The 21,921-nt window shown below is 48.8% G+C and overlaps 3 protein-coding genes and 1 long non-coding RNA gene across 4 annotated transcripts; 2 read left to right on the top strand and 2 right to left on the bottom strand.

Moving 5' to 3' along the window:
- Positions 1 to 865: 865 nt before the first annotated feature.
- Positions 866 to 9,955, bottom strand: UBE2A (ubiquitin conjugating enzyme E2 A). Its single transcript, XM_062613332.1, has 6 exons — positions 9,672 to 9,955; positions 9,307 to 9,387; positions 9,162 to 9,187; positions 3,795 to 3,884; positions 2,727 to 2,815; positions 866 to 2,309 (listed from the first exon to the last, which is right to left on the bottom strand). Exons 1-6 carry the CDS (start codon positions 9,713 to 9,715, stop codon positions 2,181 to 2,183), a joined length of 459 nt encoding a protein of 152 aa, XP_062469316.1. The 5' UTR covers positions 9,716 to 9,955; the 3' UTR covers positions 866 to 2,180.
- On the top strand, positions 2,810 to 7,234 carry LOC134160892 (uncharacterized). Its single transcript, XR_009963736.1, has 2 exons — positions 2,810 to 2,959; positions 6,650 to 7,234. It is a non-coding gene; the product is annotated as an uncharacterized LOC134160892 (long non-coding RNA).
- A 1,081-nt stretch (positions 9,956 to 11,036) lies between the features above and the next one.
- On the top strand, positions 11,037 to 15,260 carry STEEP1 (STING1 ER exit protein 1). Its single transcript, XM_062613319.1, has 7 exons — positions 11,037 to 11,235; positions 11,376 to 11,493; positions 11,635 to 11,676; positions 12,284 to 12,422; positions 12,926 to 13,015; positions 13,164 to 13,256; positions 14,028 to 15,260. Exons 1-7 carry the CDS (start codon positions 11,112 to 11,114, stop codon positions 14,088 to 14,090), a joined length of 669 nt encoding a protein of 222 aa, XP_062469303.1. The 5' UTR covers positions 11,037 to 11,111; the 3' UTR covers positions 14,091 to 15,260.
- A 4,095-nt stretch (positions 15,261 to 19,355) lies between these two features.
- On the bottom strand, positions 19,356 to 21,751 carry SLC25A5 (solute carrier family 25 member 5). Its single transcript, XM_062613259.1, is given in 6 exon segments — positions 19,356 to 19,681; positions 19,684 to 19,749; positions 20,350 to 20,490; positions 20,598 to 20,699; positions 20,702 to 21,083; positions 21,236 to 21,751. Coding segments are annotated over 6 exon segments (1,296 nt in total). The 3' UTR covers positions 19,356 to 19,592.
- Between the last annotated feature and the right edge of the window lie 170 nt (positions 21,752 to 21,921).

Here is a 21,921-nt window from a genome sequence, read left to right as displayed (position 1 = left end):
TCAAGACAAATACAAAACTGGAGGTGCTGATACGGGGGCTTCTGCACCATGAGGACTTGGGCCATTCAGAAAGGTTTTGCTGGCAATAGCATGCAGGAATCCTTCTGGCTAGGCCAGGGGCCACGGTTAAGGGACGTGTGGTTGGCTTCAGTCACCCCTATTGGTGCAAGTGGGGGGTGGGTTGGTGTTTTGGGGTGGTTTTTGCATTGGTCTATAACCTGGTGTAACAAAGGGCTTTGCTGCTTGACTGGCGCTGCCTTAGGGAAGTTTTGCACAGGGACTGCTTAAAAAAACACTTACTTGAAGTAGATTCATTCCATACACACCTGATGCAGCTGTGATGACAGTTAAGACACTGTCCATTAGGAGGAGTATGTGTACCTCAGGTACTTCAATGGCAAAAGGCTGTTCAGTGGAATGAGCTGTGTCACAGCAGGTACAAATAATCCTCACTTCCCTTTTTGAAAGAACCTGGCAGCTTCTATCTTAATTGCAGAGCAAAGCAGCACCAGTTTTTGGTATGTGTCAGTCATTTTAAATCCTGTTCTCCCCCTTGTAAGATGGGAGGAAAATATGATTCCTGTATCCGTTCATTATTGAACCTGTTCAGTTGCTGAAACCAACTCATGATCATCTTTGTCAATGGCTCATTCACAGGCATTGAGCTTCCTGCAAGTGTTTTTTATGCTGCGGCTGGCGTTTGCTCATATCTGTGCTGGAAGGGCAAGTCCCAATCCCTGCACTAGAGCTGGCACAGCGCTCATCGCACTGCTGCTCCTCAGCCCTGCCCTAAGGGTCTACCCTGGAGCTCGGTCCCGCAGCAGCCTCCTACAGCCCCATTAAAATAACCACAGCTATACACCTCTTGCCTATTTATACAATAAGCACTAAGGTTACACTTTATTTACAACTTTTGAAAAATGTACAGTTTCTTACATGGGTTACTTGTGCAAAGTTGTACTTCTCAACTAACAGACCAATGTGCACACAAAGGACACGGGAACAGTGGACAACACAGTTGTAAGCTCCGTCCCACCCTGCTGCTTAAGGTACTGTATCCAAACGTACAAACTCAGCCCTACCAAAAAAGTGAGTCTGGACTTACAAATGTTGGTTTGTTGTTTGTTTTTTTTTTTCAGAGTTGAAAAAATACTTCCATGAAACTGAAGGGAAACTCAAGCATGCAGCAGCAGCTCACACAAACCACAATCATCTATGAAGAGCAGAAACTGCAGAGACTCAAGTGCCCACCCGTACTTTACTCACACTTTCCACAAGGCAAAGTTGGCTCCCCAAGGACTTGTCTTTCTCAGCTAAAGGTAAGGGACAGGTGAAAGACACCTGAGGAGTAATTCCACTGCTGGAACACTTCAGGTTTTATCTCTTCCTTAATGTGGAAGGTCTTTCTCTCAGAGTACCACAGCTCTACCTGGGCTTGTCCAGTAATGCCTCAGTGACAGGACTATAGAAATTAGTGAAGCGCTCGCTGTAGGCATGTCCTTTAAAATAAAAAGGGGGGGTGTTTGTCACCCTAAGCAAAGGTCAGAGTACCACAGCTGTAGTGATTTATGTATACTTGTACATAAATCCTGCGTGTGAAGTGCAGAAGTAACTAGCAGTCCACAGCCTAAGTATTAGAATTGGAATCAATTTGTTTGGGTTTTGTTTTTTACCATGAGTAAGGAGTTGAAGCCAATACAGAAGGGAAACGAGGTTATTTCTTCACTCTGTACGTACAAATACAGTGGGGTCTAAACCAGTAGTAGAGGTAAATGACCAGCCTGGACACATCAGCACTTTAGTTAATACCAGTTAAAAAATGTGTATGTATATAAACATCCCTTTTATCAAGCTACACATAAGCATCACTGTGTATAACACAATTACAATTAAAAGCTTAGTGTACACTACAGAAATGCACAATACTGCCCTAAGACTGGAGAGGGGGCACAGGAAATGGATTCAGCATCAGTAACTCTTTTGCAAGTAACCCAAGTACAGAACACTTGACTTCAAAGTGGGTGTTTTCTGATGTCCAAGGAGAAGAAGCTTCAGCAAGGGAGGGTGGCAACAGCACAACAGCTATTCTGCTTTCAAAGTAAATGCTAGGAGGAAAAAGATGACTCAGACACTTTGTTTATTTTCCTCATCAACAGAGTGTTCATTTGCATCATCCTGGGTCAACAGTCACGCCAGCTCTGTTCTACTATTGCAGAAACCCGTTTTTCATATTCCCGCTTATTCTCTTGGTATAGCTGAGCTGCCTGGCTGTTTGCTGGGCTGTTGGGGTTTGGCTCATCCAATAGAGACTGCGCAAAGAGAAAGAGATTCTTAGGCACTGGAGAGTATGCATAGTTTTCCAACATACTCCATAAAACTATCCATACTGATAAGAGTGCAGAGGTTAATTACATACAGTCATGCACATGGCATTATTCCAGCTGTAAGTTACTGGAAGCATTTGCTGTCACTCTTACAGCAGTGCAGGTGCCACTGCAACTTGACAGCCAAGCAGCAATACCCAAGCAATGTGATCACAGGACAGGCCCCTTCAGTGACCACCTGCTGTCACTGTTAGCTTATACCTGGGAAGTACTCATACCTTAGCATATATCAAGGTATAGATGCTATACTGGCTAGCAGGAGGCAAAACAAAGTGTTTCCTGAGCTGTTTTTGTCAAAGCATCCTAATTTCATTCTGCCTTTTCATGCAGGGTTCATTTTACCTGTATGGATGTTAAGATGGAAGAGACATCATAAGTAGGACTCCAACGATTCTGAAGAATATCCAGACATATACTACCATCTGCATAGACTAGAAAAGGTTCAAGAAGAATGGCTTAACACAGAAGTTGTACAGCACTCAGTTTGTCCTAGTATTGCCTGCTCCTGAAAAACCTGTGTACTGACAAACACTACAATAGCATCCGACAGCAAACAAGCCTGTAGGAAGGAACAGGTGAAGCTCATCACCAACAGCTGCCTGTGGTATTTAAACTCAACCCCTGCTTTTTCTTTAGCATCAAGCTTCTCTGTGATATTGCAACTACCATTAATAGATTTTAAGACAAAAAAATTAAGCTACCCACAAGTGAACCAAATAAAGAACACAAGCCAAGAGCTGTTTATAGGTAAGGCTTCCCCAGAAATACCTCCAACAGTCAGGGACTAGTATTCTAAAGCTCACAGCAGCTTTAGAAGAACCTTCCCTCAGGGCACTTCACTTACCCTGCTACATTTGAAAGTTTCTAGTATTCCTTCACAAAGCTAGTATTTGTTGGAGACAAGGAATATAGCTACAACTTTTAATTACCAGAGAAGGGGGTTAATTAAATGATCTGTCACTCCCTGTAGCTAGTAACCAGCACCACATTTTGAGGTATGTCATTCTTACTGGCATTTTGGAGAAGTGATAAAAGACAACTGCAGTCAACAGCATCAAACGTTCGGTGTCCATACATACTGCTGTATATACAGTACATACGAATAGAATACCAAGGCACTGCTCTTTAAGTATAATATATTCCTCTATAAGGTTTAACAACAGGCAGTTGAGAGAGAAGTGTCTTGATACTGTGCTGTAATACCTGAAAGGTCAGAGGCTCCATTTATTGCCCCTTTCATGTCAAGCCTGATCACTGCTCACGTATTCATCCTTACTAAACCTACACAGAACCACACTGGAATGTTGCTTACTTATTAAACAGTGGGAACTTTGATAATAAATAGACCTTTTTCTACAACACTATAAAAAGCTAGAACTTGAAAATAAGCAGTATTGTGTAAGTACTTACCATTTGGATGAAACATTTTAGAGACAAATCTAACAGTGGGTGGCTTATTCGGATATTCTTCTGTGAATTCTATTGTAAGTTTGAAAGTTCCTGGAGTTGAAAGAGAGATAAGTAACCTTTACTCAGAATGAATTTACACAAGGGATGAATAAGTAGCATCCCTCTACAAGCACAAACTGGTGCTATTGTGCTGGTATGCACATGCTGGAGAGGGAATACAGATTGCTCAGTCCTACAACAATTCTCCTACTCTCTTTGGAGTTAATCATTGACTTCAGCCAACACTGGTACAAGAGTATCTCCTGTGAATTACTTTTATTGCCAAACCCACTACCCCAGTCAAAGGTTTTGTGTTAGGAAATAAATCTTCCCTTTAGTTTTCCTTTCACAAAGCCTAATCTCAGCGCACTGTAAAAACAGCACAAGTGGGTGTATAACCATCTGTGCAACAGGCTATGATTTAGTAAGTCCTAGAGGTGGGAATATGCATCATGACAAGGACCTGCTTAGTTATTTCCTGTTTCAATTTCAAGAAAATACATTTTTATCAACAACTGTAAGTAATCACATCCTATTGCAGAAAAGTAATATTGAAAGCAGCATCCAAATGAGACACTTGAAAACCCTGATCAGTTATTTCAGACTAACTAGTCTTCATCCGAGAAAGACTAAGAAGAGAAGGCTCTGCAATTAACCCAATCGCTTTACCAGCCTGCACCAACACAAGTGATTTTAGCCCTTCTCAGGCTGGGACAGTCTGAGAATAAGAAGTCTGTCTATTAAATTTGCATAAATGTGGTTCCAAGGGACTGAGCACTGCTAGTGAGTCAGAGCAGTAACTAAGGACCTCTAGACGCTCCAAGCTGCTCTTGCCATGCTATCACCTCAGCAACCCATCTGGGAGGCAGTTTATGGGTACACTCAGGGAGATCCATCCATCGGAAGCACCTTCATATCAAAATACAGCTCTCCTGTAAGAGGAACATGCCTTACAGTAACAACTGGAACAACCTGCCAGAGCCACATTACCTTTTCTGAAAGGGCATCCTCATGTATCTGTGACAGGTCCATCCCCCCCAACACTCACTGCCCAAATTAAAACTCAGGGGCTCAGATGTAAAGCTCAACCTTGCTTCCTACTGTGAGGAAGCTTTCCAGCACTAATATCATTAATGTATTCCTTCGTTTGGCTGACAAACATGTGCCAACAACTGGTAGCCAGAGAACAGAATTTTCAGTCCCTTTCCTTTTTTCAGATCGGGGGGACCTGCGGGATTTCCCAGGGACTCCTTCCTTTATAAGGAGATAAATTGTAACATCGAGTTGCAATAAATGAAGGTCATTGCTTTGACATTCCAGTTTGCATATGAAGACACAGTACAGATGCTTCAGAGCTATCTGTACAGCAGTGGGAAGTCTAAACATCCTAAAAATAAGGTTTTGCATGTTTGGCTTTTATTAGCAGCCTAACATCCAAAGAGCAGAGAGCCAGCAGTGTGCTATCTCACTGCAAAACAAAAGGAACAGGGGTAGGATAGCTAAGATCATTCAAATCAGCAGAAGTGTGCAGTGGAGACTTCCAAGCTTCACTGCAGCTAATCCAGAAGCAGAGAGCCAGATCTGAGATCAGCTTGAATCCAGCACTGGAAAGTTAATAGCAACTTCCACCAGCTGTGAACCTCAGCTCCGGTCTACCCTCCCTTCCCTACATGATGACAATCCCAAGCAGTATTGGCCCTCTGGAATCAAATCCTTAGGGATTTTATTCTAAATTTTAGAACTTCCCAGCTCTCCCTGCCCCAGTTCTGGTTCTCAGCAGCCTCCTTACAAAGCAGGAAAGCAGGCACTTTCTTCTGTGGAAGAGTGACTAAGCAAGCAGTAGGCTGTAAACTGAGCACAAACCATCAAACAGTAGATTTCAACAAGCATACTTGAGAAAATGAATGCTATTCTAGAACACTGAGTGAAGTGGGAGCAGAGGGAACAGATAAAATGGCCAAAAATCAGTAACAGGGGCAGTTTGATCTTAGAATCCATTTAGAACTACTGAGAGCAAGGGAAGCCATCTGGCCCACCAGAGACAGGAGAGCATCACTTTGAAAACAAACCTGAGCAAGTGGTTAGACAGTATCCAGCTGCAGCATCTACCTGCTCACATCTCCTAGTCAAAAACCTAGGGTACCAATAGCTCTTTGACAGAGCTCCACAGCACCCAACACCTCATTGCTGAGCTTTAATAAAGGACAAGTCCAGAGAGTTGATGAACCAATGTCCAAGGGTCACTCACACGGAAAGGCCACGTAAGTCAAGCAGGTATCATGACACACTGCTTGGGACAAAGCCCTCAGTGTCTAGACTCTTCTACCACTAATTTCAAAGCTTTCAACTGATATTCTTTGCAACCTACCCTAGACAGCCAGTTTTAAAACATAAAATATCATATTCATTGTCATTATTATGACATATTAGGACCATCACTGATCTTAGGAGAACGTTCTCTTTTCTCTCTTCTACCTTTTCCATCTGTCTCTCCTACCTCAGGACATGAGACTCTACCATGGCTAACAGGGAGGTTTCTCCATGACTGTACACTGCCCCCATTAACCCCTGCCAGAGGAGCACCCATGTTCCTGCCAGGACCTTCTTGCTGCAGGGAGCAAGAGCAGCCCCCTCTATTCCACTGACCATAAAAGAGGGACGATCTCCTCCCCTCCCACATGAGGATACAGAACCCATATCCCATAACCAAGGAACAAACCACACAGAAGGCAAACACCTTGCTGCCTTGCTTTCTCTGACGGCAGCAAGGCAGGATACTACAATAGCTGTGCTATTTTTAACTCTCTCCTACCCAGGAATCCTGCACTAACCACAAAATCATCATCCAGTTTCAGAGAAATGGGTCTGAAGGACTGGGAGAGCTGGGTTTCCATCATGGGGACAGCACTACCACTTGAGATGCCACACACAGAGATTCTTAGAAATATGGTGAAGGGCAGGATAATATCCCCAGGGTCCTACTGCAGACACCTGCAATCAAATCCTCTTCAACCAGAAGATGGAAGTTATGCTGCTGTTCTAAATTAGTAGTTGCTCCTAGGGCAAGCCAGCCTGCACACTGAGCTGTGAAAACACCCTCTGAAGTCTGGAGGTGGAGGGGCAGGAGGGTTTCAGCTGCATTATGCTGCACAGCAGGTAAACAAATGTGTTTGAACTTCAGGTTTTCAGGTCAGACAAAGCTAAGAAACCTTGGAAGCTGAGACTGGAGAAGAGCCTCACCAGAAGGAGGATAAAGAACAGTAATTCTCACAATGTTGACATGATTACACCTCTAGTTCAACAAATAAATAAATGAACTTCATGGGCTACCTTCACAAGAACTAAGGTATCTGAAGTCTTACATTATCACCAGAAAGTGACAAAGCCTAAGAACAAAAATACAAAGTGACTTATGAGGAACGCTGCCCTGCAAAGGCTTCATGAGAAGGATTACAGAGCTCCAGTGTACCTGACTCACAAGGGCCTGCACAGTTATGAAAAAGCCCAAACTAACAACTCAATACTGTTAAATAAAGAATTCCCTTAATTTTACCTACATTAAGCTAAACCGCATCTGAACTGTGCTACCCTGCTCAATAGAAAAGCACAGCTGAGGCACCAATATACCTTTATATATACATAGGCACTGCTTAGTATTTTGTTATCTAGCACAATTTAAGATATGTCTCAGCGCAAAGGAGATAAGCAGATCCTGCAACACAGGACATTGCTGTTCTCCTGAGCACACACTGTGAAAGCACACACACTTTGCTATGGAAAGAGCAATCCATCACACACCAAGATCATATTATGAGACCAGCCACAGCAGCAGGACAGCAGCAGCAGACTCAAGCATGTCTGAACTTCAAACTGCTGCAAACACAACACGTCCTAAGTACCCCAGATAAAGACACAATGCTGCCACAGTGGAAAGCAGGGAGAAAATCAATATGTCAAAGCTCTCAAAAGCAGACTCCAACCTCCATCAACTAAATGGAAATGTATGGAAAAAAGCCCTTATAGCATCTGTTAACCTCACACTGAGCTGGAACAGCCTGAACGTGGAAACAACCTACATTTTAGCACACTGGAAGGAGGTGGCTTTCTGCTCCACCAGTGAATCACTATTAGTGGCAATGCACCAAGAAACTAAGCAGATCTAGCAACCCTAACAGAACTTTAAGGGAGCCCTTCTTTTAGGTTTACAAGATGACATAACAGAATACATTTAGTCAATCTGTTCTATTATGCAATGATACAGAATATTCAAGTTTGAAACATCAGAATTCTGAAGCAGCTACTATAGCAAGTTTTTAAGAGATCAAATACATTAGAAGAATTTTGGGGTCTTGGGAGTTTTCTTAGGACTGAAACATTTAAAATCTTCACAGGAGGAAAAATCAAAATAACCTGCACTTTACAGGCATGCCCACAGGTGCTACCTCCAAGGATAAACAGAGACAAAGAAGTGAGCCAAGAACAACATAAGAGTGAAGGAATTTTTCCTATGCTTTTGCCATGAGTCATGCAGATCTAGAATTAATTATAGCCTGCACTGAAAGTATCTTAAATAATAATAAAAAACTGCATCACTGATTTCAGTTAGACAGTATTTCATGTCGAACAAGTTTTCACAGGGGTGCTGAAGTATTCGGACAGCACCAGCAAAGGCAGAAGACAACGAGACCAGGTGTAAACTACCAGGACACAGGTATGTTACAAGGACTTATTTAGTCACCTTTTAACATTCAGAAACTTTTAATCTTTAACCCTGAACGATACTGATTGCAGCAGAGTGAAGCAGATGCCAAGACAAAAACCCAACAAAATATCTGTTCTGAGCTTCCTCAAACAATCGGCCCATTTCCTACTATAGCTGACTCACACTGGAACTTACTCGCAAAACACTTCCAGCATCAGAAAAAACAGCTCAAAACAAATGACAACACTTCTGTACCAGGTTTTTGATGGTTCTCCAAATATGAGTGTCCCTAAAAACATGATCCAGGATTCAAAAGAAAAGCTTGGAGATCCTTGAAATGGTACAGTAAATCAGGCTTAGCATAGTCAGATTTAGTGATTACAAGCAAGCACCTACAAGCTACTTTGTATGTTTCTGTAAATCAACACAGCAATCTAGAGCAACATCTTGGAGTAGGGGAAAAGAAATAGTGTTTATACAAGCACAGCACGCAGGTGCGTGCACCCACATCCTTCTCGTCCCCAGGCCCCCACCTGTTGCCCAGTCAGGGCAGCGCACACCGAGGCCATGTCAAACTGCAGCTAACCCCGACAAAGCCAAACCCCAGGCCCGCACGCCGCACTTACCGTCCTCAAAAGGGGTCCCCTCAGGCCTAGAAAAGGGAAGAAGCAGAGCACAGTGTCACCCGTGGGCTTCCGGCCCTGTCCCCCGCCGGGAGACACAGAGGCAGCGGCCCCCGCGCCTGCCGCCCCCGGCCCCCACCCGACTTACCCAAAGATGACGGCGTTCCACACCATGATGTTGTTCTCGGACGGGGCCCCGCTCACCCCGGCCGGGGGATCCTCCTGCAACCTGCGGGCACAGGGAGCGCTGATGCGCCGGACCCACTACCCCTCCAGTGCTTCCCCCCGGCGGCCGCCCCTGCGCACTTCGCGTAACCCAGGCAGGTAACTACACGCCCCTGCGCAAACAGCGTAACCCGCAGACAGACGGCGCCGACCGACGCTACGCAATCAGCGGAGCGCGCCCTACCCCGCCGCCATGTTGTGCTGCCCCCCTTCTCTCCCAGCAGAGCGGGGCCCTTCGTCCTCCTCCCGCCCGCCCTCCCCTTTCCCTTCAGCCGGCGGCCTCTGTACCTCTTGAAGTCCCGCATGAGGCGCCTACGGGCCGGAGTGGACATGGCGGGCTCAGGGTTATAGATCACTCATACAATGCCAGAGGGAGCACGGGGCGCCCGGAGACGGCGACGAGCTCCAACTGAGGCAGCGGCAGCGCTGACGAACAGGAACGATCGCGGCCTCTACCACTGAGGCGGACGCAGGGGGGCCCGGGCTGCACCGATTCCTGCGCCGGCTGCCGGCCGATCCCGGAACGTACCAACGGCGCGGGGAGAGAAGGCGGAGCCGGATATCGCGGAGCCCCCAACCTGGCCTCTACCACCGCGGCGGGGGGGCGGTGCCTAAGGCGGCGGGGCTGTACCAACGGCTGTGGCGGACAGGGGTGGAGGCACTTGACCTGTGACGTCACGAGAGCGGTCCGGTGGCGGCGGCAGTCTGTGTGACCCTTCCCGCGTCTGCGCTGTGGTTCGGCTCACACCGCGGTTCGTTCCCAGTGCCCCTGGGAGAGAACGGGGAGGGAGCGGGAGGGGGGGAGTGAGATAAAGGCAGTTCAATGGGTGCAGCAAAGCCAAGCACGGAATTAATTCACTTCAGCCATCCCCAGGACAGCAGAGCTCCACAACAGTGACGCCATCGCTCCCGTTCCTTCTCCTGTTACACTGCATTTCCTGCTTCCTCTGAAAGCTTTCCAAGGAAAATAATCTCTTTTCTACCTCTTTTCAATAGCCTTTGGGAGTTAAGAATTCCTCTCTGCAGTTGTCTGGAACAGACAGGATAGGCCCTGTTTATCCAGCTGATTGTCACTTATAACGATGTAATACAGCCATCTGGGGAGCTGGCTTCAGAGGAGACTCTGCCTTTATTTTAACAGAAGTTAACAAAACCACTGCTGTCCTGGCTGCATTGAAAACCTCCCATTCCTGACCATTCCTGCCCTGACGCAGCCTGTGCAGTAAGAAATGGATCAGCTCCTGGGGCTTGTCCGAAAGGGGCTCCACTAAGTGCTTTGCTTTTGGTTACACAAGGACCTGTGCTCACAAAAGATCCTGTTCACAAGAGATCCCCACTTGCAGGAGCTCCCGAGGGGTGCAGTGGGACAGAGCTGGCACAGTGTGCGAAGGGACGGGGTCACCGTCTCCCGCTCCCGTGCCAAGCTCAGGCCAGTTTGTGAAATGACCCAAGGTCTCAAATCTGCCGCTGCAGCTCGCGTTTAACGCAGGTCTGTGCTGCCCTGACTGTGCCTCACCCTCCGCCGCACACCCGGCTCTCCTCTGGGGAGAATCCACCGTGCCTTGGGAACGTGTGGAAGTCAAACACCGCGGGAAGCCCGGAAGCAGACGCTGTTTTTCCGAAGACCTTGGCGAGCTCACACTCAGCGGGCGGAGCCGCGGGGAGGCCGGGCCTGAGGCGGGGAAGCAGGGCCTGGGCGGTGTGAGGAGGCCGCTCCGAGCCGCCGCCATGCCCAAGGTGGTGTCTAGGTCCGTCGTGTGCTCCGACACCCGCGACCGCGAGGAGTACGACGATGGGGAGAAGCCGCTTCACGTTTACTACTGCCTGTGCGGGCAGATGGTGCTGGTGCTGGGTGAGCCGCGGCGGTGGGCGCGCAGCGCTGAGGGCCAGGGAGGCGGCGGGGCGCGCGGGGCAGGGGTTGGGGCGCGGGGGGCAGGGGTTGGGGCGCCGGTGCCGGCCCCGCCGCCAGCCAGGCCCCGCCGCTCTCCGCAGACTGCCAGCTGGAGAAGCTGCCGATGCGGCCGCGGGACCGCGCCCGGGTGATGGACGCCGCCAAGCACGCCCATAAGTTCTGCAACGCGGAGGAGGAGGAGAGCGTTTTCCTGCGCAGGTGGGCCGCGGCTCTGCCTCCCGAGGCCCGCGGAAGGGCCGCCCTGCTCTGGCCTTGTGCTCTCACCCTGCTGGGGTCCCTCAGCAGGGCACCGTGCCTGCTGTCTGCACGCTCCTCTTAACCTCTTCCTTCTTCCCCCAGACCCGAAGGCATAGAGCGGCAGTTCAGGAAGAAGTGTGGCAAGTGAGTGACCGTGTTGGCTCTTTAGTGACTTTGACAGCCTGGCTTTGCGGTAACGTAGGAATCCAGAATCCCAGACTGGTTTGGGTTGGAAGGGATGGACCCTAAAGCGCATCCAGTTCCAACCCCCTGCCATGGGCAGGGACACCTTCCACTAGACCAGGTTGCTCCAAGCCCTGCCCTTCCTGGCCTTGAACACTGCCAGGGATGGGGCAGCCACACCTTCTCTGCACAGCCTGTCCCAGTGCCTCTCCCCAGTGAAGAGCTTCTTCCCAATCTCTAATTCTACCCTCTTTCAGTTTAAAGCTAGTCCCCCTTGTCCTATCCCTAAATGTCCTTGTAAAAAGCCCCTCTTCAGGTTTCTTGTAGCCCCTTTAGGCACTGGGAGCTGCTCTTAGGTCTCCCCAGAGTATTCTCTCTTCCAGGCTGAACAAGCCCAGCTTACTCAGCCTGGCTCCAGCGCAGAGCTGTTCCAGCCCTCAGAGCATCTCCGTGGCCTCCTCTGGACTTGTTCCAACAGGTCCACAGCCTTCACATTCTGGGAGCCCGAGCTGAAGACCTTACTCCAGAATCTGTGTTTTCTCACAGCTAACTGTGCTTCTGTTTCCAGGTGTGGACTGCTGCTCTTTTACCAACACCAACAGAAAAATGCTCCTGTGACGTTCATTGTTGACGGTGCTGTGGTCAAATTTGGCCAGGGTTTTGGGAAAACAAACATATATACTCAGAAACAAGAACCTCCCAAAAAGGTAATCAGCTTTAGATAAGTAAAAAGGTTATCTCTGCTTTTCAATAAGGTGTGGTGAGTAAAATCACTTAATGGCAGGCGCAAAGGGGAGAAAAAGAAAGGACCTTGAAACAATAGCTCAGTTTGGTGTCTTCTGTCTGCCTTAAGTTTTCCTTTACAGAGGTAACTGCATCTTGGAGTTGTAGCACTACAGGAAAGCAAAATAACCTGGGAAATCTAGATTGTGCCTTACATTTAGGCTCAGTTGCCAGAAAGTTTCCATTGTGATTAGGTCTGCACAGCGATTCTCAAAATATGACACATCTGTTACATATCAGTGAGTTTGCTTCTGATAATGACAGCTCTATCCCCTGAAATCACTGGGGATAATTCTCCTTTGCCACCCACAGAGTTTAGGTAATCCTAACAAATTGCATAAGAAGCCTTAAAAGCATTGGAGGGGGAGTGATCCCTAGTGGCAGAGCTGTTGCCAAGGTTTAAGGAAATATTCCGCTTCTCACCTAGGTGATGATGACCAAACGGACCAAAGACATGGGCAAGTTCAGTTCTGTCACAGTCTCCACAATTGATGAAGAGGAGGAGGAGATTGAAGCAGTGAGTTTTGTCTGTCCTTGGTGGCAGTTGCATCTGAACCTAGCAGCTGTTCTGAACACTGATAAGAGCCAGTGATCACCTCACCATTTGGATGAGGTGGTGTTACTGTGGGGTTTGCTGTTGCAAAGTGACACTGTGTGTGTTTCAGAGGGAGATTGCAGACTCCTATGCACAGAATGCAAAAGTGATTGAGAAACAGCTGGAACGCAAAGGCATGAGCAAAAGGCGGCTACAGGAGTTGGTGAGTGTTTTTTTTTTTTGGTGTTCAATGCGAATTCCTGAGATCTGTTGTCATTGTAAAAAAAAAAAAAGCTGTCTTGCAGATTGAACTAAAGATCCTTGTACAGTCCTAGCTAACTTGTAGCATTGTGAGGATGACCTTTCCTTTACAGGTTTTGTAGAGATGTTCTGCTAGTCCTTCTGAACTTAAAATTGTATGGAGTTGAACAGAACTGACTGAAGAGCACCTAGCAGAGCTTTTGCGGGGAGGCTTTCTGTGTTGGTCAAGGAACAAGGAAAGGGAAAACCAGGCCATGGCTTTGCCAACTAGAGCACCCCCTAATGCTGTGCTGTCAAGCCTGTTTGCCAGAGCAGGTCTCTGCCAGGAGGTGTCAGGCAAGCTGAGGCCAAGCTCCTCCTTGCTGGAGGAGCTGCCAGCTCAGCTGGTACCTAAAGGGTCACTTGAAGAATTAATGGGAAGAACATCACAGCTGATCTTCCCTGCTGTGACAGTATAGTATGGCAGGGGAGGGGGGAAATGTGTAGCTTCCACCTGAAGACAGAAGGGATGAAATTGTCTCCTGTGCAGTTAGTTTTGGACTTTTTGTGGTTTTAAAGGTGGTCATTGTCCTGTACATCAGGGGAGGAGGGAGCCAGAAAGAACTTGAGCTACTCTTGCTCCTGGTGTGAGAAGGCTTGCCCAGTGGTCAGACAAGATAACCAAACCTCACTGGAGCAGGGAAGGGAAACATATCCAGCTTTTATTTCATTCTGTCTTAATTTTCTTAATCAGGCTGAGTTGGAAGCCAAGAAAGCCAAGATGAAAGGAACCCTGATTGATAACCAATTCAAGTGAAATGCTGCACATCTGCTGAGTATTCAGAGAGCAGAAGGCTACCAGGAGCTATCAGAGATCTGTCAACAGAGCAGAAATAACAGACAGTGTTCAAGGGCAATGTGCTGCATGCAGCCAGCTTGGAGGATGAGTAACTCTCTCTCTCATAACTGATACTCTGGTACCAATTTTAGTAACTCCAACAGCACTGGAGACTTTGCTGAAGCTGCAGTTCTCTACAGATGCAGTGTTAGGAGCAAGCTGCTCCTCCAGAATATTTATTTTTGGAAAATCTTCACTGGGTGCCTTCCTGAGTTCAAATACCCACCTTTTTATTTTGGTAGTTTTCAAATGTGTAAGGTTTGCATAAGTGTATTAGAGCTATAGGTCAACTGTACAACAAAGAAATGGCTACAAAAGTAAGCTCTGTGCCTGTTGTTCATTTTGTCATTTTAAATGTGTCCAAAATGTGCAGCAGGTGGAGACATGTGCCATTCACACACAGTCTGAGAAGACTGGGTGCCAGGCTGGGGACAGTGCTGCTGCTCACCCTGAGCAGCAGACAGGCTGTCAGAGGCTTGGCTGCAGCCCTTAATCCTCAGCTCCTGTTGAACGTTGGAAAGCTGCAGTTTGACAGAATTGCACTGTCCCAACAGACAACTGCCTGGTACAAGAGAATGAAATCCAACCCTGTTTTGAACTACTGAAACCAAAACCTTCCTGCCTGTTATACAATAATCGTATGAGTACAGATAGGCAGTTGGAGGTTACCTGTACAATGGGCAATCCTTCAAAGTAGAATATAACTGCACTGTGTGAACTAACCCATTCTGTAAACCAGAATCAGTACTTTGAGATGTAAAATGTGAAGGGGAAGGAAAAATTGTTCTGAATGCGCTGACCACTAAGGACTTGGATAAAGACAACATTAAGAATGGGAGCATAAAGGACCTTGTTTGGGAAATAGTATTTTGTGTCTCTTGTGTGATGTAGTAACAGTGCTCTATAGTCCTTGTTGCTTTACTTGGGATTAAATATGTGTTACAGATTTGAACTGAAATACTTTTCCTAGGATGTTCTTACTCTACCAAGTATTATAAAATAACCTGAACAATGACCACGATGCTTCATCCCCCACAATTATTATGGAAGACTTCATAATCAATAAAGATTTTCCATCTGGTTTTATAACCCTGACTGGGAAAATGGCTCTGCTTAGCCTAAGGATGTACCTTCTTTTTTGGGGGGAGGCAGTGAGTTCTGCCCCAGAGCTGGCAGACAGGATGTGTCCCTTGGTTGTGTGACAATGTGATGCCAAGCTGGGTAAATGCATGTGACGGTTAACCTGAGCAGCGCTGATCTAGTTCACTGCTGATCATCTGTTAATCTGAAGCCTATTTCCAGAAGCCTGTGTCCAGTGACAGGATACTTAGGAAGGGTAGGAGCAATGAGTGGGTACAACTTTGTTACACAAACACCTTTTCCAAGTGTGGTGGCAGAGTCCAGCCAGGTGAAAGCCTCTATTTTTTCCCTGGGGAGCTGCCCAAGCACCAAATAACCACAGGCTGGTCTCTACATTAAGAAGTTTTTTCCAAGCATGAGTCAAAGACTGAAATTTGAAAATGGGTACTGAACCCTGCGAGGCCAGCTGGGATGCAGACTTCAGTTGTCATAAAGGATGAAGTACAATCCCACTTCAAGTGACACCCAGACAAAAGCTCAGGGAAAGTGATTTACAGTTAGGGTTAAGGTTGGAAGTGACAAAACACAGAGCTTCAGCTGATGTGAGCTGTGAAGGGGCTGCCAGGGGGGCTGGGGCTATCTCTGTAGGTTTTTGAAGCACAAAGTAGATCTGGGGAGTGCAGAGCTCAGCACAAGTTGTCCAAAGTAGCCATTACCAACTGCCATCAACTTCCTCAGTTGCACACCTTGAGCCTGGAGGCAGTGTTCATGGTACAAGCACTCCTCCATTCTGGCTTTTAGACCAGGCCATGTTCAGTGGTTTTCATTCCTGTCATTAAAGATCTGCCTAGTTGGCTCAGGACTTGCCCAGGGACTCAAGTCAGAAAGGGGAGTATGTAGTCTGTCCACTGGCAGTCCCTGAGATAGTTTTAACACACTCTAGTTATGCAGTCAACAGCTGAAACATCTCCACAGAGACTCTGATCCAATACATTATTATGTATTACTTATCCTGACCAGATCTAGTTCACAACAATTTAAATCAAGTTGGGTTTTTCATTTCTAGATCTAAATGAACTAAAAGGTGTTAGCTGACTGTATCAACAGGAAGCAGGGGCACCTAGTTCAAATGCTTGATTAAATGTCTATTATAATAGATAAAACTAACCGTTCTGCAGAGTTTCCCACATCCTGGCAGCAGCTGGGTGATCTGCAGCAGTGTTCAGAGCAAAGAAGAGCCAAGATTTTGTGTTACTGTGAAAGCCAGCATTAGTTTTTATAAATCTGTAGATACAGGCAAGCGATAGATTTGTTTGTGTAACCGAGCACTATACTGTATGTAAGAACTTGTCTGGATGCAGAGGTATTCCAAAGCAAAGCAGTGAGTGAAACTGAAGTGGAAGAGGGGATCTATTCCAATAATAATAACACACATGGCCAGACATACCTTTACGTGTTTCATGGCTTAGTCCAGTCCAGTTTCCAGACACCTTCACAAGAACCTAGTATGAATTACTGTGTCAGAATAGCTCTACAGGGTTACGCCTTGTTCCTCATAACCTGCAAAAAAAAACCCACACAGTCCTCCCAGTCACTGCCTGGCCCTGCACCCATCACCAGCAGAGAGAGGAAGGAAGCTCAGCCATCACTCCTTGCATATGGGACAAGTCCCAGAGCCTTGTTCCCATCTCTGTTGCCATTAGCACCTCCCAAATCCCACTAGCAAGAGGGTGGCAGCCCTTGGCTTGCCTTTCCTGGCACTCCAGATGAAGGCTGATCCCACAGCCTCAAACCCAGGCAGAGAGGTCCCAGTGGCAGAGAGCTGGCAAGGGGCAAGGCCAGACACCCAGCGCCATTCATCACCTGTCCCGGCCACTGACAAGTGCTCCACACAAATCCCATGTGCAGCCGTGCTGTATCAACAGCTCCTAAGCCTGGGATTTATGGCCACCAGACGAGGGGCCAAGATGAAAGCAGCGATACAGGCGCCTGCCCACCCTTCCCTGCCAGCAATGGGGCCAGTACGCCAGGGTGGGCATGGCTCCTGTGGAGGAAACTCTGAACTATGAGATGTTCAGCACTACCTACGGGAGAACTGTATTCAAAAGGAAAACCCACCCTGCCATCTTAGGGCAGCACAGCCTGGTCTCAGTGCTTTGCCACTAGCTGGCACCAGGCCCCTTCCTGTCCTCAGTTTCCCCACAAGAACAAAGTCCTTAATCCCTCTGTAATATCCTTCTGTGACAGGCAAACACAGCAGCTGAATCCCCAGCCTGCTTCCCCAGATAAAACCTCCTGCGGAGCTGGCGGGAGAGGGAGGTTAAATCCCATGGGAGCCCCAGGCCAGAGGGGTCTGCCAGCCCGTGCTCCCAGCAGCACAGCGCAGGGAAAACCCATTGAGGGCTCTACCCCTCATCTCCCATGCCCCAGTGTTTGTTTCCCAAGTCCCAAATGCAGTAACTAACCTGGGTAGTTACAACTCATTTCACTCAGTGCCAGCCCTGCACCCCAAGCCCAGTGCAAAATGCTGTAGGGCTGAGGACTTAATGTGTCCCCTAACTCAGCTCCTTTGCAGCCCAACACAATAGCCTGGCTCAGCATCTCAGTCACCCACCACCGTGTGGAGGAAGAAATGTTGCACTTACCCCTGTGTGCCAACGGACCAGCCACACATCCACTGTAGAAGAAGGGAGAGGAAAGGATGCGCCATGCTCAGCAACCAGCAGCATTTCAGAGCAGCCCTTGAAATCTGGAACATGTTAGCAGCAGGAGCAGTAAGACCCAAGAGCCCTTCATTAATCAGCTAGCATTTGTGCAGGAGAGGGCTCCCGGTAACACTGCCCCATGGCGCAGCCCCCTGTCAGCCTGCTGCCTTCTCTCCTCAGCCCTCAGCACACTGCCCGCCATGTGTGGCATTGCTCCATAGATCACAGGCAGCGGGGGATCTCACCAGGAGCCCAGGGGCAATTGAAAAGCATCAGCAAAGGCTTTTGGCTCAGCAGCGTGGCAATCTCAACATGCATTCCCCATCATGAACACACATGGCCATTCACAGGATCACATGTCCCGCTGCCTGCAGCAGGACAGTGCTGCACACTCATGCCCAGCTGCTCCATTTGGATTTCAGCAATAAGAACAATTACTACACTTTGCAACATAAGAGATTGTTTAGCTGTTTCAGCAGTGGTTGAGCCTGGTGTCAGTGATTGCGATCAACTGCTTTGAGCAGGCCTGGACAGCCAAAGGACCAAAGGCATGGAGGCAGCGAGAAGACTCACTCATCTGAAGGTCAGAGGACCAGACCATCCACTCACCACCCCAGCTCCCCAGTCAGAAACCCGGCAGCTGCACTGTGGCATGCTCACAGACCCACAGAGATCTCTGGGTAAAGGCTGAGCCACACACATTGCCCAGCCTTGCAGTGTTTGCCCCACATTGCCCCAGAAGCATGAAGGAATTTCCCCCTTGCCCTAGAATTTGGGGGCTGCGACAAGCTTAACTTCTAGTGGTAAGAGATGAGCCTGGGGATGTGACTCCTTGCCTGGCAAGCGCAGCTCTGGCCAGCTCTACACCCCCAAAGCACAACATCCCATGCGTGCGTGAAGCAGGCCCACAGATGAGCAGCAATTACCTGCACTTCGGTTCTCTGGCTGGGTTTTAGCATGCCTGAGTAGACAGCACAGTTTCTAAGCCAGAGCACATGATGCCAGCTCTGCTCCTCCAGACAGCAACAAATACCTCTCTCCAGCCTCCCAGGCATCCAGCACCATGGGGAAGGCTGTGCTTTGCAGAAGAAGACTTAGACACTTGGCACCTTCAAAACAAGGTTTCATCCCCTTCAGGGAGCAGAGAGGCCTGAGACAGGACCGGTGGCACAGAGCCAGCACACATGGGCCACCTCAGCCCACACCTGGGCAGGGAACCACTGGGCAGGAAACACTGCAGAGCTGCTCTGGCAGACAGCCCTGTGTTTACCTGCTGGAGGTAGTTAGCAGGTAGCGAGGTGTGCAGGATCGAGGTGGTTCCTTCTCCTCCCCTTCTCTATAGTCACTGCAGTCTCCCACCCCCCTCATGCTGTAAGAACAAACATGAGATGAGGAAAGCTGGTTTCAGATTTTTATTTCTTTGTACTCTTTAAGCAGGAGTGACTGAAATAGAAACCATGGTGAGTCCCATCAGGGAGAACAATTTGATAAAGGCAGGGCAGGCAGTTGCTCCTGCCCCATGCCAACCTGTATAAACATCAGCTGTTGCTGTTTAGTAACTAGATGGTTTTCAAACAAGTCCATGAACGGTCGTGGACTATATGTAACAACATGCCAGTTCACAACAGAAAGCAACTTATGTGTACTTCTTGATTTCATCACAGAGGACCAAGACAAAAGCACCACCCATTCCTCGAAGTACAGTTGACCATGCACCTTTGAAAACACCTTGGAGCCCTCGTCCTGGGCAATCTTCCACCAGCAGTCAAGGGTGCCCATGTACATAATGTCAGCTGCAGGAGACAGACAGCATCAGGAATCGGATGCCCATGACACATGACATCCAGGTTCAACATGGCCTAAGATCCTCCAGCTTCATAAACTCAAGTGCAGCCCATTTCTTGACTTTCTCCAGTATTAGCACGTAAGAGCACAAGATTGCCCAGGAGATACACTGCTGCTACATAACCCCTAGGAGACACGGGAAGGAACAGTCTGAGCAGAAGGCAGCTGCTGTTTACTTTGACACCAATATTTCCAGACCCCAAAGCCATTGCACAATCAGCCAGGCCGCGCCTGCTCCCAGGAATGGCTCCCCTTGGCCCAGAGACACTAGTTTGCAACATCCCTGGGCAAGTTCTGCTGTTCCTACCCACTGAACGTATACCTGCCTTGTGCACACCACCTTACAGGTATGCTGTGGAGATTAAGCCATTCATGCACCCTGTCTGTAATCCACTTCTGCAGCCTTTCTCACACCCCCAGCTTACAAGGGGTGAGGATACCTACACAGCTTGGTGAAAGCCAAGCCACTCTGCCTTCACCTCAGCTCCACCACCAACTGTTGATTCAGGGATGCCTGATACTTTCTATGCAAGGAAGAAGAAACTTACCTCCTTTCCAACCAGACTGCATCATCGTGCAACGACGGACAGTCTCAAAAGGGCATGATGTGAAACCAGTGACAGCAGTGACGGTCTGAGCGATCATCCAGTTGACAATGATGGGGGTGTTCCTTGGGTCTGGGAGCATGCCTGTGGGAGAGAGGTTTTGATGAGAATGGCTGGTGAGCCACCAGGACGTCACTACAGGCCTGACGCAGCCCAGGATCCCCTTTTTAGTGCCATTTTGGTCAACCTACCCTTCGCAGTGTCATAGATGCCAAAGTAGGCAGCTCTGTAGATGATGATACCCTGGAGAGAGACACTGAAGCCCTGGTACAGGCCCTTGAGGCCATCGACCAGAAGACATTGAGCAAGCAGTCGCTGAGCCCACTGAACTCCTGGTCAGCCTTGGCTTTGCCCACATCTGCTCCCAGGTGGGTTGAGGCAAAGTCAAGTGAGCAGATGATGCAGAGGGAGGTAGCACCGGCAGCACCCCCGGACACCAGGTCACCAGCAAAGTACCGCCAGAACTGGATTTGCTTGTCCACATCATCCAGGAAGATCTGCTTGTACTTATCCCTGAAGGCAAAGTTGAGGGCCTGGCTGGGGAAGTTCCCGATCACACTGGCCAGGTTGCCACACCAGAAGGAGAGGATGCCCTGCTCCCAGGGGATGCACACCATGCAATTGACGGTGCCCTTTTAGTGCATATTGGGTGAGAACTGCTTGCTGGCGTGCTTCACCTGCGGAGGGCGAGACACAGCCGTCAGCACCACTGCCCCACAGCCCCCCGACCCCGGCACCCGCGTCCTTGCTGCAGCCCCAGCCCTTACCTGTAGCAGCCCCTTCACCCTCTCGATAAGGGCGACGGGGTCTTGGAGATGGTGGCCGCCACCCCACCGGTGAGGAAATCCTTAGTGAAGGACAGGGCCGCATCTGTCATGGCGAGAGGCGGTGGAAGGCGAGGTGAGGTGAGAGGCGCCACTGCAGCGGAGGATGAAATGGCCGCCTTATATAGGGGGTGGTGGTGGACACATTGGGTGGTATGCACCGCCGCGTCCCGCTCATCTACTGTGGGAGGGGGACAGTGCTGGCTTGGCAACCTCAGGTGGGGCGCGAACCGCCAATGCCCAGCATGGGAGCGCTGGCTGGGCTGCCCCTGCGGGGCCTTGCGTCCCCCCTGAGCCCATCGGCACCGCCTGAGCGCTGTCATGAAGACAGCCCAGCACCGCTGCGGCTCAGACCCCACTGGGAGAACTCTACTAGTGTCACCCTGGGTGACCCCCACCCCGACCCCTCTGCCGGTACTGTCACCTGCACACCGGATGCTCAGGGAGTCACGGACCTCCAGGCACTGTATGTATTCCCTGAGCCCAGCTGTGATGAGGTGCTCAGACCTGTACCCCACCATGCACCCCTCCAACCTCCACTGCATCCAAACATCACCTGAGCTACAGTTCACCTGCCCAACGGCTGTCCCTGCGACAGCTGGTTCTTGGTGATCACACACCGTTTTACACATCAGTGACCCACTGCTAAAGCGCTTTGTTTCAATGCTGTCCTAAATATTTTAGTGTTCTC

This window comes from Pezoporus occidentalis, unplaced genomic scaffold (genome assembly GCF_034315485.1).
Source record: "Pezoporus occidentalis ecotype Australia unplaced genomic scaffold, CSIRO_AGI_Poc_V1 ctg165, whole genome shotgun sequence".
Classification (NCBI taxonomy): domain Eukaryota; kingdom Metazoa; phylum Chordata; class Aves; order Psittaciformes; family Psittacidae; genus Pezoporus; species Pezoporus occidentalis.
The sequence above is the reverse complement of the archived record's forward strand: the minus strand, read 5'-3'. Positions and strand labels throughout refer to the sequence as shown.